This window comes from Nannospalax galili, unplaced genomic scaffold (genome assembly GCF_000622305.1).
Source record: "Nannospalax galili isolate Female #2095 unplaced genomic scaffold, S.galili_v1.0 scaffold660, whole genome shotgun sequence".
In the NCBI taxonomy this organism is placed as follows: domain Eukaryota; kingdom Metazoa; phylum Chordata; class Mammalia; order Rodentia; family Spalacidae; genus Nannospalax; species Nannospalax galili.
The window spans coordinates 340,747-360,458 of record NW_008349073.1 but is presented as its reverse complement, the minus strand read 5'-3'; the positions used below and the strand labels follow the sequence as shown (position 1 = coordinate 360,458).

Genomic DNA, 19,712 nt, shown 5'->3' with positions numbered 1-19,712 from the left:
AGTTAGCTCAAGATCCAAGATACTCCTTGGGTACCTGATAAAGTTAAATACAAAACGGATGGAGTGAGGCTCAGACTAGACAAAGCATTGTTAAAATTGAAAGGTGAACATTTTATTTATCAAAACAACAAAAATTACACAAATCACTAGAAAATGCGACTTTAAACATAAAAGTCAACATAGCAGAAGTGCTTAAGTTAGCTCAAGATCCAAGATACTCCTTGGGTACCTGATAAAGTTAAATACAAAACGGATGGAGTGAGGCTCAGACTAGACAAAGCATTGTTAAAATTGAAAGGTGAACATTTTATTTATCAAAACAACAAAAATTACACAAATCACTAGAAAATGCGACTTTAAACATAAAAGTCAACATAGCAGAAGTGTAAGTATTTAGCTTCCAAGAACTTCAGACAACTCAATTATTGGACAAAATGAAAAAGTGGGTTTAACATCACTGAGATAGGAAAACTCTGAACAAAAGACTGAAATAAGGTACTTTATTAAAAATGAGGTATATTTGAGAATTAAAACTGAAAAATGGAAATGACAAGTCACCGGGCTTAATACAATCAACTGATTTAAACAAGTTTAGACACAGCTACACTTTAAGTCCAAAGTGACTAAACTGGGCTGAGAGATAAAAATGAGGCTGTTCTTTACACAAGAATGCCAAGTCATTAAATGTCAAAGAAATTTTCATTACAGAGTCTCCATTTTGCAACCATCCTGCACAAATCCATTCAAGCAAGCTCAATGGTGGTTCACTGGAGGAAAGGTTGCTGAGGAACAGGAAACAAATGGAAGACTATTACAGAGAAACCTGCTTCTATCATCTTGACCATGGTACCATGTATCTCCTGATGTAATACACTGAGACATATCACTGAACTGTAACTAGAAATACTTGAAGTTGATGAGAAAATGATCAGACAAATCCAAATTTGCATAATAGCCTGACCTGTTCAAAATGTTAATGACATAAAGACGCACAAGTGCATGTACACATGTTCTAGATTAAAGAAGGCAAAACAAGTACAATAAATGTAGTATGTGATCCCTGACTGGATCCTGCATCAAAAAAAGAAAAAGAAGTTATAAAGGTCATTACTGGGTCAGCTGTATTGATGTGCCTGAGTAACAGCAGTATCTCAAGTATTACGATCATACTGAAGATACAAGGGAACTGTCCTTGTTTTCAGAGGACACACGTGAAATATTGAGGGATGAAGTGTCATAAGGCCTACAAACTGATTTTCAAAAGTGTGGGTGTGTATAAAAGATGGAGACTGTGAATGAGCGTGAATGAGTGTGAATGACTGTGAACAAGTGCCTAAGTTCTTGCCACTGAAAAAATGAGTTGTGAGTATGGAATTGGAAGTACCAATATAGACTATTTGCTACCTGCATGCTATAAAGGCCTAAAATAGAGTACCTCAGTACAACAGCATACTCAGATTCTCCTAAAAAAGAATCAGGATTCAGGAAAAATAGAATGACTCCAGAGCCAGTCAGGGTGAATACAGGAGCCTAGACTATTTTGTGGTTCTAGAGAGTGGGGAGGAATGTGAAGATGGCGTGCAGGCAGACAGGACAATGCTCCAAGAATGGCAGAAAGAGTTCAGGTACCATTTTAAAGAGGATCTCACTAGCTGAATCTTGGACAATGCAACCATCAAAATAAACTTACTGGGCTGGCAAGATGGCTCAGTGGGTAAAGGTGCTTGTTGTGCAAGCCTGGCAGCCCGAATTCAATCCCTGGAACCCATGTAGAGACAAGGAGAGAATCAACTCCACAAAGTGGTCCTCTGAGCTCCACATGCATGCAATGGCCCAGGTGCCCCTCAATACACAATAATAAATAATAGTAAAAAAATTAATATATAGGAGCTGGAGAGATGGCTCAGTGGTTAAGAACACTGGTTGTTCTTGTAGAAGACCCAGGCTCAAATCCCAGCACCCACATGGCAGCTAACAACTGTCCATAACTCCACTTCCAGAGGACTCAACATCCTCTTCTGTCCTCACGGGCATTGCACGACACGGGTACACTTACCTACATGCAGGCAATACACTCATACACACAAAATAAAAATAATAAATAAAAGTTTTAAAAAATTAATATATAAATTAAAAAAATAGAGTGGCGGAAAAAATAAAGTTTCTAAAATAAATGACATAGTGGTAAGAAAAGCTTTGTCTTATAGAATGACAACAAATGTAAAAGCTGGTTGCATAATGATGTGGATACACTTATTATTACTATTTACTGAATTTCATACTTAATGCTTCTTTTTTTGAGACAGGGTCTCACTTTCTAACAATGGCTGACCTGGAACTTGCTATGTAGACTAGCCTCAACTCTCAGAGATCCACCTGCCTCTGCCTCCCGAGTGCTAGGACTAAAGATATAAGCCATCACACTCAGCAGTTTCAAGTGTGAAATTCGGGGCTGGGCTTCGTGGTGCACACCCTTAATCCCAACACTCCAGACAGGCAAGAGGATTTGTGAGTCTGAAGCCAGCCTGGTCTACATAGTGAGTTCTATGCCAGCCAGGGCTACATAGTTGAGACTTGTCTCAAACAAATCAAAACAAACAAACAGGTTACAATGGTAAATCTTACATAAATTTCATCACAATAAGAAATATATGAGGCTAGGGAGATGGCTCAGTTGTAAAGTGCTTGCTACTCAAACATGAGGGCATGAATTTCATCCCAAGAACCCCCACAAAAAGTCAAGCATAATGACCTGTGCTTGTAATCCCAGTGCTAGAGAGGTAGAGCAGGTGGAGTCCTGGGGCTGGTAGCTGGCAGCCTGGTGAGTTCCAGGTCATTAAGAGACCCTGCCTCAAATAAACACAAGGTGACTAGCACCTGAGGGAAATTCCTGCATCTAGTACCTGCATACACAGGAACCTCTCCCACACAAATGGGGACAAACATAGATGGAATGATACAATTATGAAGTCCCCATAGCTGCCTGCAATCCTAGGACTCATAGATAAGCCTCGATTATAGAGTGTGTTCCAGGCTGGCCTGAGCTTACTTAATAGCAAGATTCTGTCTCAAAAACAGAAAAACAAAAAGTCCCCATTAGAACAAACTAAAAAATTTTAAAAAGATGTTAAAAGTAGCACTACATTTTGGTAAATAACAAGACATTTATGTAGTCTGAGAGTAGGTTTGCACAAAATATTATTTATTAATTTGTGCAAAATACCTAATTACCTAAAACCTGAAAACACAGAGTGGTTAGAAGTATAGGATTAGTGGGCTGGAGAGATGGCTCAGCGGTTAAGAACACTGAATGTTCTTGCAGAAGACCTAGGTTCGAATCCTAGCACCCACATGGCAGCTAGCAGCTGTCCGTAACTCCAGTTCCAGGGGATCCAACAGTTTCCTCTGTCCTTCTCAGGCAGTGCACAACACGGTGGACTTACCTACATGCAGGCAATATATGCATACACTAAAAAAATAATAATAATAATAAAAATTCTTTTTATGAGTTCCAGGACAGCTGGGGCTACAGGGAGACCCTGTCTCAAAAAGACCAAAAAAAAAAAAATAAATAAATAAAAAAATTATAGGAATAGACAAAGACATACCACACAAAAGAGATACAGACCAGAATCTGGACTATGTATTCTTTTTAATCTGCCAAAAAATCTGCCTTCCCTACACAAAAAGAGAAACCCCGACATTAATAAACATAGGCCAGAATCTCTAAGCACACTATAATTAACTTAGGAGGAAATGAAGATAACTAGGTCTTGTCAGGCACGACAATGAAAAGCAACAGCAATAACACAACATCAATAATGATACTAAATGTGAAAGAAAAAATAAAGACGCAGAAAAATCTGAAAATCACAAGATGTGTACCAGCTGTTCTCTGTCTATACTCAGTAATTTCAGCTAATTTCAAATATTTCAAAATTTCAAAAAGGAAAAAAATAACAAGATAATATTGATTTGTTTCTTTGACATTTGTGGCACTTTTAGGCAGAATTAAATTTAAAACCCCTAGAGAGATTTCAAGCGACACAAAGAGCCATGCTCCAATAACTTGGCTTCCTCACCATAGCCATGCTTTTGCACCTAATGTGCTTTCTGTGAAAGTTCCTGAGGGGGAAAATCATTACTCAATTCAATAACCTAATTTGGTTTCAAATAATTGACTTTGTAATAATCAAATCCACCCTAAATAGATTAAGACTTGCTAACACTGCTTCCCAAGGTAAACTATCAGCTTTAAAGAAATATTAAGAGACAAATTTTAAGATGTTATATAAAAAAATCAGCAGCACATTTGGGGGCAATACATGCCTTTTTCTCATGATGCCTTAAACACCAGCCTTCTGAAAGACTAGCTGAGAAGAGGCAGCTATCATTTGAAAGAGCTTTGCTATGCATTGCTTCAAAACATGTATACCTTCAATTTAGGGAAATTCTATTTACACGAAAGGGCTTTCAAATTTACTACAGAGAAAGATTCAAGATTTCCCAGTTCAGTTCTATTTTACCTCCTAAATTTCAGAGTTCTAATAATAGTTTAAGAATAGTGTGAAAGAACAACAAAAATATGTACATTAGATACAAATAAAATATGCGCACCCAGCTTAACTCTGTGCTGTTTCTCTTCTTCACTTCTAAGAAAAGTGTCCAAAGTTCGCAGGTCTGTCATGTAGTCCTCTTTGTCAGTCGGTGAGTTATAGACCGTAGGTGAGGAACGGTAGCGAGATCTCAATCCACTGCTCTCCATAGGGCCCACAGTGGTGGGGTATGGAGATGAAGAAGAGGAACTAAAGCTGGCCAGCTGCACAAAATGAAATAATGTCATTTTACTTCAACTGAAATTTATGTATTTATTTTTGACTTTTAAAAAGTAATATACACAACCTAACCCTATAATCCTAGCACGCGGAAGGTGGAAGCAGGACGATCATGAGTTCAAGACCTGCCTCAGCCACACAAATTTGAGGCCAGTCTAGGCTATTTAAGACCCTGTCTAAAAATAACAACAAATCAGAGACCCAAAAGATGGCTTACCAGGTTAAGGTATTTGCCACCCAACCATGCAAGCCTGATGACCTGAGTTTGAGTCCTAGGACTCATGTAAAGATGGAAGGAGAGAACTGACTCCAGAAAGTTGTTCTCTGACTTCCACACGCAACACGGCATGAGCACCAACCCCACACACCATATATACACATGCATAACAAATAAAATACAAATTTTTAAACATAAAAAAAAAAAAAATTCCACCAGTCATGGTGATGCATGCCTTTGATCCCAAGCACTCGGGAGGCAGAGGCAGGCGGATCTCTGTGAGTTCAAGGTCAGCCTGGTCTACTTAGTGAGTTCTAGGACAGCTGGGGCTACAGAGAGACCCCGTCTCAAAAACCAAAAAAAAAAAAAAAAAAATTCAAAGAAACACAAATATTTTATTTAAAGCATGAAGAAAACAGTAATATTATAATCTTAGCACTGAAATATAGTTTTTTTATATCCTGGGTATTTTTCTTTTTTTGGTCTTTTTGAGACAAGATCTCCCTGTAGCCCCAGCTGGCCTGGAACTCACTATGTAGACCAGGCTGGTCTTGAACTCACAGAGATCTGCCTGCTTCTGCCTCCTGAGTGCTGGGACTAAAGGCGTGCACCACCACATCCAGATATCTTGGGTATTTTTCAATCTTTAAAATGTACACAAAGCCAACTGTGGTTGCACATGTCCCAACCCCAGTACCTGAGAGGTGGAGGCAGGAGGACAAAGAATTCAAGTTCATCCTCAGCTACATTGAATTTAGGCCAGCCTGGGCTACATGAGACTTGCCACCGCCACTGACCAGCATAAATTACAATACAGTCTATAATCCCTATAGGAAGACATTCACAAAATAAAACATTTATTTTTATATTTGCTTATTCTGAACATTTAGATTTTTCCAATTTTTGGCTGCTGTAAGTAACATTATGAACATCACTGTACAGAAATCTTTGCTTGGATTTTTTGTTGTTGTTTCATTTGTTTAAGACAGGAAACTTGCTTGGCAGATAGGCCAGCCTCAGTCTCACAGAGATCCACCTGCCTCTGCCTCAAGTGCCGGGATTAAAGGTGTGAACCACCATGCCTGGCTTTGCTTGATTTTTTGATGGCTTTTACGGCCCCCCACCCCATTTTATATATGTGTGTGTGTGTGTGTGTTTTGATAGCTTTCTTTTTCTAATTTTTAAAACTTTGTGCATGTGTGCGTGTGTACGTTGTAGCAGTGTGCATGTGTGCGTTGTAGCAGTCAGAGGACAACTTTGTAGAGTCAGTTTTCTTTCTACCGTGTGGGTCCTAGGGATCAAACTCAGTTCTCATGCTTAGTGGCAAGTGCCTTTACCTGATGAGCCATCTTGCCAGCTCTTTATGGCTTTTTAAAGGATAGATTCCTCAAACTGGAATTATCTGTCCAAAGAACATGACCTTTCAAAATACTTATTCATATGCCGGCCACACATCTTTAATCCCAACACTTAGGAGGCAGAGGCAGGCAAATCTCTGTGAGATCAAGGCCAACCTGGTCTACATAGTAAGATACAGGCCAGCTGAGGCTACAGGAGACCCTGTCCAAAAAAAGAAAACCACCAAAACAATTATTCACATCTATTAAATGAAAATGTTACTCAAAATTATGTTCCTTTCAGAAGAGGACAGGGTATTGATTTTGGTATACACTCATCATTAACATTACTACTTTAAATGTTTACTTAATATATAAGAATTTAAGAATTTTTTCTTATTAATTGCTTATTAATGAAGTATGCCCATGACACATGCACTATGGCATGTGTGGAAAGCCCGAGCCATCGGGCTTACAAATTCTTTTACTCACTGAACCATCTCTCTGGCCTAGGAACTGCTATATACAGAACTAAAAGGGACAGACTAAGGGGAAGGAATACCCCCAAAAGACCCCATGATAATTAAGATTTAATATAACTTAAAAAAATCCAAGAAGATAAGCAGATATGACCATTAAAAATTTAAAACTTGGGACTGAAGCGACGGCTTAGCAGTGAAGTGTACTTGCTGCTCTTATAGAAAATGGGGTTTGGGGTCCTAGCACCTATATTAGGCAGCTCACAACCACCTGTAACTCCAGGGTGTCCAATGCTATCTTCTGGTCTCTTGAGGGTAACCTGCATATGTGTGGCATAAGCATAAAAATAAATCTTTATAAAAAACATTTGGCTGGGCATGCTGGCACACGCTTTTAATCCCAGCACTTATGAGGCAGAGGCAAGCGGATCTCTGTGAGTTCAAGGCCAGACTGGTCTACATATTGAGTCCCAGGCAGGTCAGCTGGGGCTACAGGGAGATCCTGTCTCAAAAAAGACCAAACCAAACAAAACAAAAAAAAACCTTTCACAAATGTGGAGCTTTAAAAATTCCATAGCTGGGGGCTGGAGAGATGGCTCAGTGGTTAAGAACACTGGTTGTTCTTGCAGAAGACCAGGGTTCAAATCCTAGCACCCACCCACATGGCAGCTAACAACTATCCGTAACTCCAGTCCCAGGGGATTCAACAGCCTCTTCTGACCTCTGAGGGCATTGCATGACATGGGTGCACTTACCTACCTTACCTACCTACATGTATACACACTAAAAAAAAAAAGTTAAAAAAAAAAAAAAAATTCCATAGCTGAATAGCAACCTAAAGGGAAAAAAGAAGTCAGCAGATAAAGGCCCAAAAGAAGCACAGCTAGATGACCCAGCAGGCAAAGACACCTGCCAAGCCTGATAACCTGAGTTCAATCCCTGCGATCCACACAGTCAAAGAAAAGAACCAACTCCTGCGGGCTGTCCTCTGACCTGCACATGAGTGCCATGTCCTATATGCTTCCCTGCCATACACAAATAAATAAGTAACTGTTGAAAAACAAAGAACCAAACCCAGGCCAGGTAGCACAAACCTTTAATCCCAGCACTTGAGAGGTAGAGAGGTAGGCAGATCTCTGTGAGTTCAAGATCAGGTTGGTCTACATAGCAAGTTCCAGGCCAGACCCGAAAATAACGAGAAAAAACTAAAACAGCAAAACCAAAAGAAAAGGGAGTAATGAATAATTCTTGTTTTATGTCAGTGGCTTTATAAGAAATAAACGTGAAGTTCTAATAGATGACTGTCCTCATTTTTCTTGGCAGAGATTTATAAAAAAATTAATTTCATCATCAAGACTAGTAAAATGAGTATCATTTTTTTAAACAGGATTTTGCTATGTAGCCCCAGCTGGGCTGAAATTTGATAAGTAGACCAAGTTGGTCTTGAACTCACTCAGGTCCACCTGCCTCACCTCCTATATGCCAGGATTAAAGGTTTGCACCACCATACCTGACTAATATGAACACACCTGTACATTTTTTGTTAATGTAATCAGTACCATTCTTCTGGCATGCTACAATACCCCTCTCTAAATTTATCAAGAATTTTATGTACCTAGCTTTTTGGTACAAGTTAGTAATTTTTTAAAGCTGAAAGTAACACAAAGGAGACAAAAAAAAAGAAAAAATGAAAATAACTTAAATATGCATGTGATCAAGCTATGTGAGCAAGTAGACATTAATGATTACTTTGAATAGTAGGACTGTCCTTTTCTCATTTCCTATAATGATCATACAGCACTTGTGAAAATGATTTTAAAAAGCCACGCTAACATGTAGTTTATGAATTATGACTTTTTTCCTAACATTTAATGTCTACAAAAGTTTAAAAATTCTACAACTGGGGCTGGAGAGATGGCTCAGCAGTTAAGAGCACTGACTGCTCTTGCAGAGGACCCGGGTTCGATTCCCAGCACCCACATGGCAGCTACGAACTGTCCTTAACTCCAGTTCCAGAGGAATCCAAAGCCCTCTTCTGACCTCCACAGCACTGTACGACACAGGTGCACTCACATACATGCAGGCAATATACTCGTACACATAAAATAAAAATTAAATAAAAAATCCTATTACCTGCCAAAATTAATTTTAACACTGTGTAATGCTGCATGGAGTTTCAAGTTTAAAAAGTATGTACAAAGGGAAGGACAGACTGTACTGGTTTCATTCTAGGCTATCTTCTAATGGGAAGCCACAGAGATGTTAGTCCAGCACAGTAACCAGAGCTTTCAACATGACCATTCCTCTTCTGGTGCCTCGCTTGGGGCCTTCTGCTTCAAGCGTTCAAATTTCAACCTACACAATTCTGTTGGTAATAGACAGGAATACAAGAGCAAAGGCTACGATTGCTACAGAATTTAAAATGAAGACTTCTCATGCCACAGCAAGTGTCCAAGCTTGAGAAGCAAACTCCACATCAATCTCAGGTTTTAGCAAAGACACAGCAGCAAGGTTCAAAAGTGTTTATTTCTATCAGGGAAAATGAAGCCTTCACATACAGAAGCAAAAGGGGAGAGCAAGCATGAATAAAAGAAACTCAAATGATTTTCAAGGCTGCACAAACTAGATGGGAATCTTCGTACTTTATTATTGTTGAAGGTGCTAAATTTTTTTCTCTTTCAATTTTAAGATGCTATTTAAAGAACTTTTAACAGGTGCCAGGAAACTTGGTTTCTATTCTTGGCTCTTAAATGGGTGATTCAGAAAACCCATTGTTCCTCAGTTTCCTCATCAATTAAATGCAAAGTTCTGACTCACTGGGTCATTTTTCTGTATCTCCCAATTCTAAAATAATGTTACTGGCCAAACAAAAAGAGTCATTACCTTATTATAACCACTGACTGGTGAGTAGGACACTCCAGGACTGTAGGAACCTCCACCACCTGAAGAGAGTCCTTGCAATTGAGGGCTGTATGCAGTCATGCAGCTGGTGGCAAACTTGGGACTGGTGCTGGGTGAACGAGATGGGCTATAACTTAATACACTCTGACCTTGAATTGAAGGGGAAGTTGGAGAGGGAGGGATTTGGGTGGCTGCCAGATCACGTGGAGGAGTGGGCTGTACAACTAGAAGGAAAATAAATAAATAAATAAATAAATAAATAAATAAATAAATAAAATCTCTCTCACACACAGACACACACACAAAACAGATGTTTAAATTTTAAAAAACTCATTAAAAAACTGGGCTCTAGTCAGGAGTGAGGGCATACACCTTTAATCCTTGGGTATAAGGAGCTCAGGAATGTTAACATAAATTTCGTCTATACCCATTAAAATCTATCATGGGAGCTCAAGACCAGTCTGGGTTACATAGTGCATTCCAGGTCAGCTGAGGCTACATAATCGAGTTCCAGGCCAGCTCAATAGGCAAGAACATGAGAGGAAAGACCCTGTCTCAAAAAGACCAATAAATAAATCAATAATTGGGCTCTGTTATGTAGCTCAGGCTAGCACTGACCATAAGATCTTCTTCCCTCAGCCTTCAGACTGTAAATAAAATTAGAACAGATTAAGGAACTCAAATCACATGAAGTGTTAGTACTAAAAAACAAGTTATCTATTTACCATTTCACAATTTTCAAAATATTAAGTTGCCAATGCAGCAAGTTATTTTACTTTATCTGAACAGTAAAAACATATTTTCATGAGGCGGTTGGTTATAGTTCCACTCAATTTATACAAATAACAATGGTAATCATCGATCATATGACAAGTTCTTATTTTTTGCTTACTACAGTTGAACCAGCTGGCCTTAGAAGTCTCTTCTAGCTGAGTCTATGAAAAGAGAAAACTAAAAAAAATTTATCACCAACCTCCTCCATGGCTTTGCACTTACCACTTGTTTTCAGCCCTAAAAGTGTTTGTTGTCCAGGGCTAACGACCAGACTTGTTGGTGCCACAGTATATTTGAAGTATCTCCAAAAATCAAATAAGGCATTAAGACTGAAAAGAGATGCAAGGGCAAGCTCTGGAAGGGAACAACAATTCATTATTATGAACTTTTATTTATTAATGTTTTACATTTATTTATCTGTGTGTGATGGGGCACAGGTGTATCATGTGGAAGTCAACAGACAACTTGTAGAAGTTGGTTCTCTCCTTCTACCATGTGGGTTTTGGGAGTTGAACTTGGGCTGTTAGGCTTGGTGGGAAGTGTCTTATCTCACTAGCCCCAATTTATGTTTTAAAAGACGGGAAGGGGGCTGGAGAGATGGCTCAGCAGTTAAGAGCATTGACTGCTCTTGCAGAGGACTCTGGTTCAATTCCCAGCACCCACATGGCGGCTTCGAACCATCCTTAACTCCAGTTCCAGGGGAATTCGAAGCCCTCTTCTGACCTCTGCAGCACTGCATGACATGGGTGCGTGCACACACATACAGGCAATACACTCAGACACATTAAAATAATAATAATAATAATAATAAATAAAAGGCAGGAAAGTCCTGGTTCCAGCCTCAGCAACTGGTTGGGGTGAAGCTGGGATTGGGGCATAAAAACCCTTCCATACAGAGCAAATTAACATCAAAAAACAAAAACCAGTCTTTTATTCCTCAACAATAGCTATACTTAATGAGCACCTATTAGGTGTACGGTACTTACTAGTGGGTTTTAAACTACTACTAATTCTTATGATCTGGACAATAAATATTCTCACCCTCATTTTAATATTAGTCACGGATAAGCCAAGTGAATTTTAGATGAGTACCCAGCATGTTTGTGAGCCACAACTCTAACTCAGGCCTGTAGATTCCAAACTCCTTGCTTGATCCTCCACTTGCCATATCAGTTCCCATGATAGATTTTAATGGGTATAGACTATGAAATTTACGTTAACATCCCTGGGCTCCTTAGATCCAAGGATTATGGAAGAGTAGGCAAAGGAAGGAAGAACAAAGAAACTGGAAAAGCATTCACTTCTCAGCTTGAGTTTTTTTCCTAGAACTCCTAATTACCCAGAACTGTACTGTTTATTAACTTTATTTACTTAGAGCCAGGGTCTCAAGAGCTGGCCTTGAATTCCTGATTCTTCTTCCACCTGCCAAGTACTTCGACTACAGATGTGTACCACCACATCTTGCTTTCTGAGACACGGTTTCACTATATATAACAGGCTGGCCTCAAACTTGAAGCAATCCTCCTGCTAGAATCTTCTTTCCATGAGAGGATTTTTACCTTGGTACTTCCCTGCTATACGCCTGGCTTGGGGAACAGAGAGGTACTCACTATTTGTTTGAACGAAGGAATAAATATGAAGCTGAATTAAACCAGTGAGCAAGTATTGGTAGTAAATCTAAATCACAGCAAAAATTAATTACTTACCAATATACCAGAGGGGCCAGTATGTCACATTATAATATGTACTAATCAACTTTCCAGTCCTGAAAAAATTAGAAAGGCTTTTCAATTCACTAAAAAAAAAATCACCACCACCACAAACAACAAAATACAGTGGGGGAGAAAAAAAAATTTTATATATATACATATGTAGTTGTATTTTCACTTCCTGGCTGATTAACTTACATTTCAGTATAAATCATCCCAGCCATGGACACGTTTAGCAATCCCCAGGCTAAAACCACTTTCCTAGCTTCTGTTTCTTTTCTCATCTTGATGGTTCTGTCAATAAGGGAAGCACTGGGGCTTACATCTCCTTGCATCTATTTAAAAGCAAAAAAACCACAGGAATTAATGGAAACTTTTAAGAAACCAAGATAGTGTTTTTTATAAAGTAACAACCACACAGCTTTTTCCTCTTTAAAATGTCTTATAGAAACCTTTTCTTTTCATTTTAATACTAGTATATGAAAAGGGAATTCTAAAATTATGCCTTCTTTGGTAGCAATGAACAGAGAACTGGTTGGTTATTTCGGAGAACAATTTACTGTTCCCAGCGAATGGTTAAGTCTGCAGAGTTTTGTCTTTGACTCGATTACGCTACAAGGTCTACACTAAGGGTTAAGAAACTCAAGATTATAAGTTTTGCCACTCTTGTGTCAAACTCTCACTCTGCACACGGACTGATACAGGCCAGGGATCTCTTTTTGGTGATGACATACTCTTAAGACTCTACGGGTGCTGGGACAAGTGTGAAAGGACAGGCGGAAAGGCGGGGAACGTGTGCACTGTTCGGGTACATCGGGAATATCTTCTGTTTTGCTAGACTCAGCTCTGCAATCACTGCCATATTAAGCACCAGGGAGTCGCATCCTACGCGACAGACTGGTGTCCTTCCCGCCATCCAGCCCCGCGCCAAAACTCCGGCCGCCGCTTCCCTCCCTGGCCACAAACTCGAAACACTTCTTGTTTCTTTCCTCCCCTCCACTACAAGCGGAGCACTCCTGGCCACATCCTCCCTTGGAGAACCCCAGGCACATCTTTAGGTGTGAAACTCTCGGAGACCGCGTGGACTCCACCTCCAGGAAGCACAAAGACGACCCCGAAAACGCACCATGTTCCTCAGCCGGAAGCCGCGGGCTCGCGCCACTCTCTACTGCGCATGCGTGAAGCCGAGGCTAAGTCTGTGGCGGGCTGGCTGCGGGGCGGGGGCGCTATAGTTATCGGAAGTTCTGGGCCGTCTCTTCTCGCGAGAAGGAGAGGGAGGCAGAGGGACGGGGGCTCGTCGTTGCCAGGGAAACGCCGGCGGATTTGTGGCTCCTCCTCTGCTGCTGGGAGAAAGATGAGCAGCAAAATTCAGACCAGGTTCTGAACCCTTAGAAAAAGTAATGGCTGTAACGAGCTGAATTTTGTATATTGTTAATTTTCGTTTCCTTAGGACCCTTATGGACCGGCATTTTTCAGCAGATCTTATTTAGCTTGTAGGGTACAAGAGTGTGTGGTGTGTCCAGACCTGATGAGCAAGGACAAAGTGTTTCTTTTCCCTGTGTTAAAATGTTTTTCCTCCAACTGTTCTGACCCAATGTAAATTCCCAAATATTCATGTGATGAGGATGCAGCAGTAGGAAGTAAAAACAACCTGTTTTATTGAAGCTAGTCGTATTGAGGTTAAAAAACAACCAAAACCATGTTTGGCCCTGAATATTCTTTGAAAAAAAAATTACTGAGAGTTTATGGAGTCCAGAGTGTTGAGTTTCGTTTTACTTAAAAGTGCAAGTACTTACAATGTGCCACTGAGCCAGGCATGGAATATGGAAAATTATAGGTCCCTGGTTATTGTTATAGGAGCTCTGCCTGTGTAGACCACGGGTGGGTGAGGTGGGAAGCAGGAAGCCTGGAGAAGTCATATCCAGTTCAGTCTCAGCTCTGGGAGAGCTTTCTGGGGGCGGTGACACTAAGCCTGGGCACTCATTCCATTTAGAAAAGTGTGGCCCATAATAATATTAACTCATGCCACAGTAAGCCAGTGTGTTACTGCTTCATGTAAGTTCCATGAGTAAATATTTTTTTCTAAGGTAATTACAAAGTTAAACAAGATGAAGTTTCATTATGGTATTGCTCCTGAAGCCTGGTGGGTTACTGTATGGGGGGAGTGGGATGGGGGGTTGGTGTCTTCTTTGAGACAGGGTCTCCCTTAGCCACAGGCACAGCGGGCCTGGAACTCACTATGTAGACCAGGCTGGCCTCAAAGGTGTAAGCCACCTCAACTGGCACTGTTTCCTCCTCTTATGTAATCTATAAATTATTGTGCATTTATTCAAGGCTTACAAAAGAACATTTGGGTGCTGGAGAGATGGCTCAGCGGTTAAGAACATTGACTGTTCTTGCAGAAGACCGGGGTTCGTATCCCAGCACCCACATGGCAGCCAACAACTGGCTGTAACTCCAGTCTCAGGGGACCCGACAGCCTCTTCTGTCCTCCATGGGCATTGCATGACACAGGTGCACTTATCTACATGCAGGCAATACACACATACACATAAAATAAAAATAAGTTTAAAAAAAAAGAACATTTGTCAACTGAATTTGATAGTTGCCATTATGTATTAGAGATACCGTAACAAAATATCCCAGAAATAGGGTTGCTCCCTTCAAAAAGATGTCAGAGATAGTTTAAAAAACAGACATGGCTTTTTTCCCTCATAGTTTGGGAAGATGGAAGTCGAAGACCAAGTTGTCCCCATGGTTGTTTCTCCTGAGGCCTGTGCCATTGGTCTCATTTCATCCTTTTTTATTGCCTTATTTTTACCTGGCTGGTGAATCCCTGGTGTCTTTTCCTCTCCTTATGAGGGCACTAACTGGATCAAGGCTCCACCCTTATGACTTGACTGAGACTTCATTACTTCTTAAAAATGTTTTTTTTTAAATGACATTGATTTTATGTGGGTGTGTGTATGCCTGTAAGTATGGGTATGCAAGTGAATGTGTGGGCTGTAGTGAATGTGTAGAGGTCAGAGTTCAGCTTATGATGGGAGTCCGTACTGTCCTTCCACCATGTTGGGGCCAGGGATTGACCTCATGTTGTCAGGCTTGGCAGTAAGGCCTTTTATCCACGGAGCCATCTCACCTGCTCTTTACTACCTCTTATTTCCAGATACAAATTGGGGCTGAAGGCATCAACACTTGAATTTTAGAAACCATAATACAGTCTGTAAGGCCTTAGAATTATGTATGTTAATTTACAGTGGTATGATACGTAAAAAAGAGGCTGATTAAAAACCAATACCTTAAATACTTAAAGAAAGAAAAGATTGAGACAGAAGGAACTGTATTTAGATAAGTCTTCTGATCCTAGAAATCCAAGATTTATCAGTTCCTGTAACAGTTGCTTCAGTGTATGTCATAATAGGTTGCTAGGGAAGTTGTCATAGGTCATGGAGGAAAATAGTTCCCAGTCACCCACATTCCTTTGAGCATGTCTTATTTTCTAAGTAAGAAGCTACCATGGGAGATCTTTTTTCTTTATTTTGGCAGGTAGACCCACCCCCCATCCCTCTAGGTTTTACCATTCCAAGCCAAGACGAGTGCCGGAAAGATGACTCCTGTGGGACAATAGGCTCCTTCCTGCTTTGGTATTTCCTCATTATATTGGTCCTGATGTTCTTCTCTCGGGCTTCTCTCTGGGTAGGATATGCTTTTTCATTTTAAACACTATCTTTATGAGGTTTTTCATAAAATAATTTTTCTGTATTTTGATGAAAGTTCTTTGAAAACAGGTTTTTTAGTTTTAAAAATGATGCAATCTCATTTCAGAGACCCTAAAGATATTGAAAAGGATAAAGAACATCATTTGAAAACATTCTAATCCTATTTCACAGAAATAAGCACTGTTAAAATTGTGGAGAACCCTTCTAGGCTATTTCCCCCCTGCTTTTTTCTCAGTATATCTCTTCATCTTTGCCATTGCATGACTAGCCTTATATTACATATATTTTCATATCCTGCTCTTTAAACTTAACATATATTGTAAACATTTACTCATGTTATAGACACTCAGCAGCACTTTTTATTGTATAACTTTTTTCTGTCTTGTGGTTGCAGCCTAAAAATTCCGCAATGTGGAAAATTTAGGTTGTTTGCAATTTGTTCATATGCTCTATTATGCTGAGATAAACTTCCCTACTGGTTAATAACTTCCAAATCCTTCTTACAGCCATGTAATTTTCTAATCAAAGATACAAATGTTTGCCATATTGATAGGACATGCTGTAGGATTTGAGGGGTTTTAGAATGAAGCAATGCATTTTCATCAAAGAATAAGATACAGAGCTAAAATAAACAGATCTAAAGTCGGCATTTTTAAAAAAAATTTTACAAAAAGTTTATTGAGAATTTCATACATGCATATAAGGTGTTTTGATCAAATCCATGTCTACTCCCTCCCCACCACCGTTCCCTCCTCTGAACAGGCAACCCTAAAATCTTTTAAGGATTAGATACAAGCTCCCAAATCTTTTTGACATTTTTGGCCTTGGAACAGAGTATGTTGCTAACAGGCCCAAGGACATTTTGACTTTTAGCCAAGAAACTGGCTACATTTCTTTGGGGTCTTTTTACCCTAACTGCCTAGCCAATTCCTACCTCCTATTCTTATCACACCATCCTCTGAAGGGGTTGCCCAAATTGCCAATAGGGAATAGGGACGCTGACCGCTCTGGCTTCTTCCATGCTGAACAGGGATGCAGGGTGAGGCAATTGGAGTACCCCTTCAGTGGGTCTATCTAAAAGACTCCCAAATTGCGTAACTCTTGTGTCTAAGGGGAGAAGAAAGTCCTTGAACCATGAATGGGAGATGTGAAGGAGAAGTAAAGGCAAGAGTAATTAGCATTACAAGTTCTAGACAGGGAACTAGAAAAAAGTCAGAACAGGACAATTTTCAAATGTTCATATGAGAGTCCATTGGAGTTTCTTGACAAGGGCTTCCAAAAGCATCCCTATATTGGGTTCTTCCTCATTTTTCTTTTGTCTTCCAAAGCTGGACTAGTTGGCTGGGAAGAATGGTTGGAAAGAGTGGCTGGATATTCAGGTAAGGGTCCAGAGACCCTGTTTGGCACTCCTTTAATGAATGAGCACAACCGCCAACAAGCCCAATTGTGTAAATTCGGCATTCTTAGTCACAGATTAGCAAAAGAAAATGCCACCCTCTTAGGAATGGCCTAGCCCAAGCTTTATCAAGATTGTGGCCCTCAACATACTTTGAGCAACCAAGCTCTTATACATTGCTGACATGGAATCCTGTCTGGCCATTCATACTAGGCTGATGGTTAATCAAGCCACTATCATTTAACATTACAGCCAGAGCCCCGGGCTAGCAGTGGTCAGCTAGATTGAGTGCTGCATCAGCTCTGGGTGGAGAAGTTTTGTTATGTCTATGCCAGTTTGAGTCCATTATAATCATCATAAAAAAAATTCTTTCCCCCGCTGTCTCCTGGCCAAGAAGTTTTATCTGAAGTCCAAATGCTTCTTAAGGTAAATACTTTGCCAAAAGGAGAATTAGAATAGTGATAGCTTATATGTGTCTTAGACTCCCTAGCTAAGTATATTGAATTTGGCCTGGCAAGAAAAGCTACTTTAGAAAATTAACAAAAAATTGAAATTGATCACTGGCAATTTCATCATGAAGACCCTTAAAAGGTCTAAGCTATTCTTTTGTTCCCTTGCTTATATCAGCAATTTAGAGTCATAGAGCTGAGCTTCGCGGACCACAGGAGAGCATGTAGTCCAACTTTCTGTCTGTAGGCAAGTAAAATATCCACCCTACTTTTTTTTTTTTTTGGGTGATAAGGCCCAGGGAACTTAAGTGTCTTGTCTAATGTCACACAAGTAGTTAGTGACAAAGTGACATTAGGAGAACAAATCCAGATTTCCTGCCATGTTATTTGTTTACTTCAAAGCATAGTTTGAAATGTGGAATTAAACCTATTCAGTGCTGATTAAAACCTCAATTACCTCAGAGGTCCCTTTCGCTTTGTGCCCTTGTGGCAGCTACAATTGACTGGCTGCTTCTGAAGAGTCCCAGATTTGAGGTCTGAGAAACCATGTGAGAGCCAGTCAAGGAGGATGGACTTTCCCCCTCGCTTTGAACTCCTTTATTTTCTCTGCTAAACTAGAAGCATTTATTTACAAACCTTGAAGCAATAGTAAGAGTGTGATGGAAATGTGATAGTAATTACACTCCAACATGAACATGCTGATTTTCTCTGGATCTGTCACTTTTTAAAAGACGTATTTTTCCTTTTGTTTTCAGAGACTAAATATTCTGTTTAATTGATCTATTTAGCATTTATTCAGACTGCTAGTGCTGGTATTTTTTCAATATTAGTCTGAAATTATTATTTTGCAAATACAGAATCTGAGCTAAGGAGGCATTAAGTGGCATGGCAAGATGGCAGAATTGGTGAGTGGCACAAAGATAGACAACAGCCTACTTGTTTCTGCCCTGCCCTGCTGTTTTCACTCACTAAGTCACACAGGACAGTTAATAAAATACTTTTGGTAACCACATTTCCTATGATTCCATTTAGTTTAATGAAAAATCTTACTTTTGATTTTGTGGTTATATTTTGATTTTACATCAAGTGTGGAAGTTCCCTGTGGAAATATAACGTAATAAGTATTCTTAAACACCTTCTCCCCTCAATTACAAAAGCACACGTTACAGAAAATGAGATTATTGGAAAGTAGACAAAATAAAATAGAAATCACTCCAGATTATGTAGACATAACCAACTACTATTAACTTACAGGATTACAAAGTCCAGTCTTTTAATAATTCTCTCTATAAATATTAAATTTAAAATATGTATGGGGTCCCAAAGTGTCTTTAAAACTATCTTAAAAGAGCATTCCAATCTCAAGATATTTAGAGAATGGTTACTGTAACAAGAGGAGAAAAAAAAGATTGGGAAGTACTGCGTTAGAAATATGGAAAAAGTGATGGGACAGTGACAGGGACTTTTTGCTGTTAGAAATTTCAAAACTATGGTGCCAGATGTGGTGGCATACACTTGTAATCCCAGGTCTTGGGAGAGGAGACAGGATCAGAAGTTCAAGGCCATTTTTGGCTATGTGGTGAGTTCAAGGCCTGTTGGGCTATATTAAACCCAGTTTTAAAAAACTAAAATACTGTAACTAAATCCAGGCATGGCATCTTTCAACCTAAAAGAAGTTTGACTTGCTGTACAAATCATATTTCCTCTTTGTAGACAATTTTTAAAAAGCACAAGGGGAAAAGAAAATCAGTTTTCCCACTTAAAGCCAACCTTTGCTTTATGAGTATGTTCCCTTGCATACATATGTCCTTTAAAGTCTTTTTTTAATGTTTTTGGCTAATTTGTGATCATACTATTACACATAAATTTAGATCTTGACTTTAGCCCAGTATTCCA

The 19,712-nt window shown here is 39.6% G+C and overlaps 2 protein-coding genes across 3 annotated transcripts in view; one reads left to right on the top strand and one right to left on the bottom strand.

Annotated features, from left to right (window-relative positions):
- Window positions 1–13,475, bottom strand: part of Tmem209 (transmembrane protein 209) — a 40,690-nt gene extending 27,215 nt beyond the window's left edge. Inside the window, exons 1-6 of the mRNA XM_008846344.3 lie at window positions 13,379–13,475; window positions 12,451–12,587; window positions 12,250–12,308; window positions 10,766–10,897; window positions 9,752–9,993; window positions 4,618–4,819 (exon numbers count right to left, since the gene is read on the bottom strand). Coding sequence (XP_008844566.1) covers window positions 4,618–4,819; window positions 9,752–9,993; window positions 10,766–10,897; window positions 12,250–12,308; window positions 12,451–12,587; window positions 13,379–13,381 — 775 coding nt within the window. The 5' untranslated portion in view covers window positions 13,382–13,475. The remainder of the gene's footprint in view (window positions 1–4,617; window positions 4,820–9,751; window positions 9,994–10,765; window positions 10,898–12,249; window positions 12,309–12,450; window positions 12,588–13,378) is intronic.
- Window positions 13,476–13,566: 91 nt separating this feature from the next.
- The window catches only part of Ssmem1 (serine rich single-pass membrane protein 1), an 11,147-nt gene continuing 5,001 nt past the window's right edge, over window positions 13,567–19,712 (top strand). The window contains exons 1-2 of one of the 2 annotated variants that reach the window (XM_029570027.1): window positions 13,567–13,649; window positions 15,799–15,948. In XM_029570027.1, coding sequence (XP_029425887.1) covers window positions 15,922–15,948 — 27 coding nt within the window. In that variant the 5' untranslated portion in view covers window positions 13,567–13,649; window positions 15,799–15,921. Of the gene's footprint in view, window positions 13,650–15,768; window positions 15,949–19,712 lie in introns of those variants that run through there. The other variant, XM_008846343.2, reaches the window with a different exon arrangement.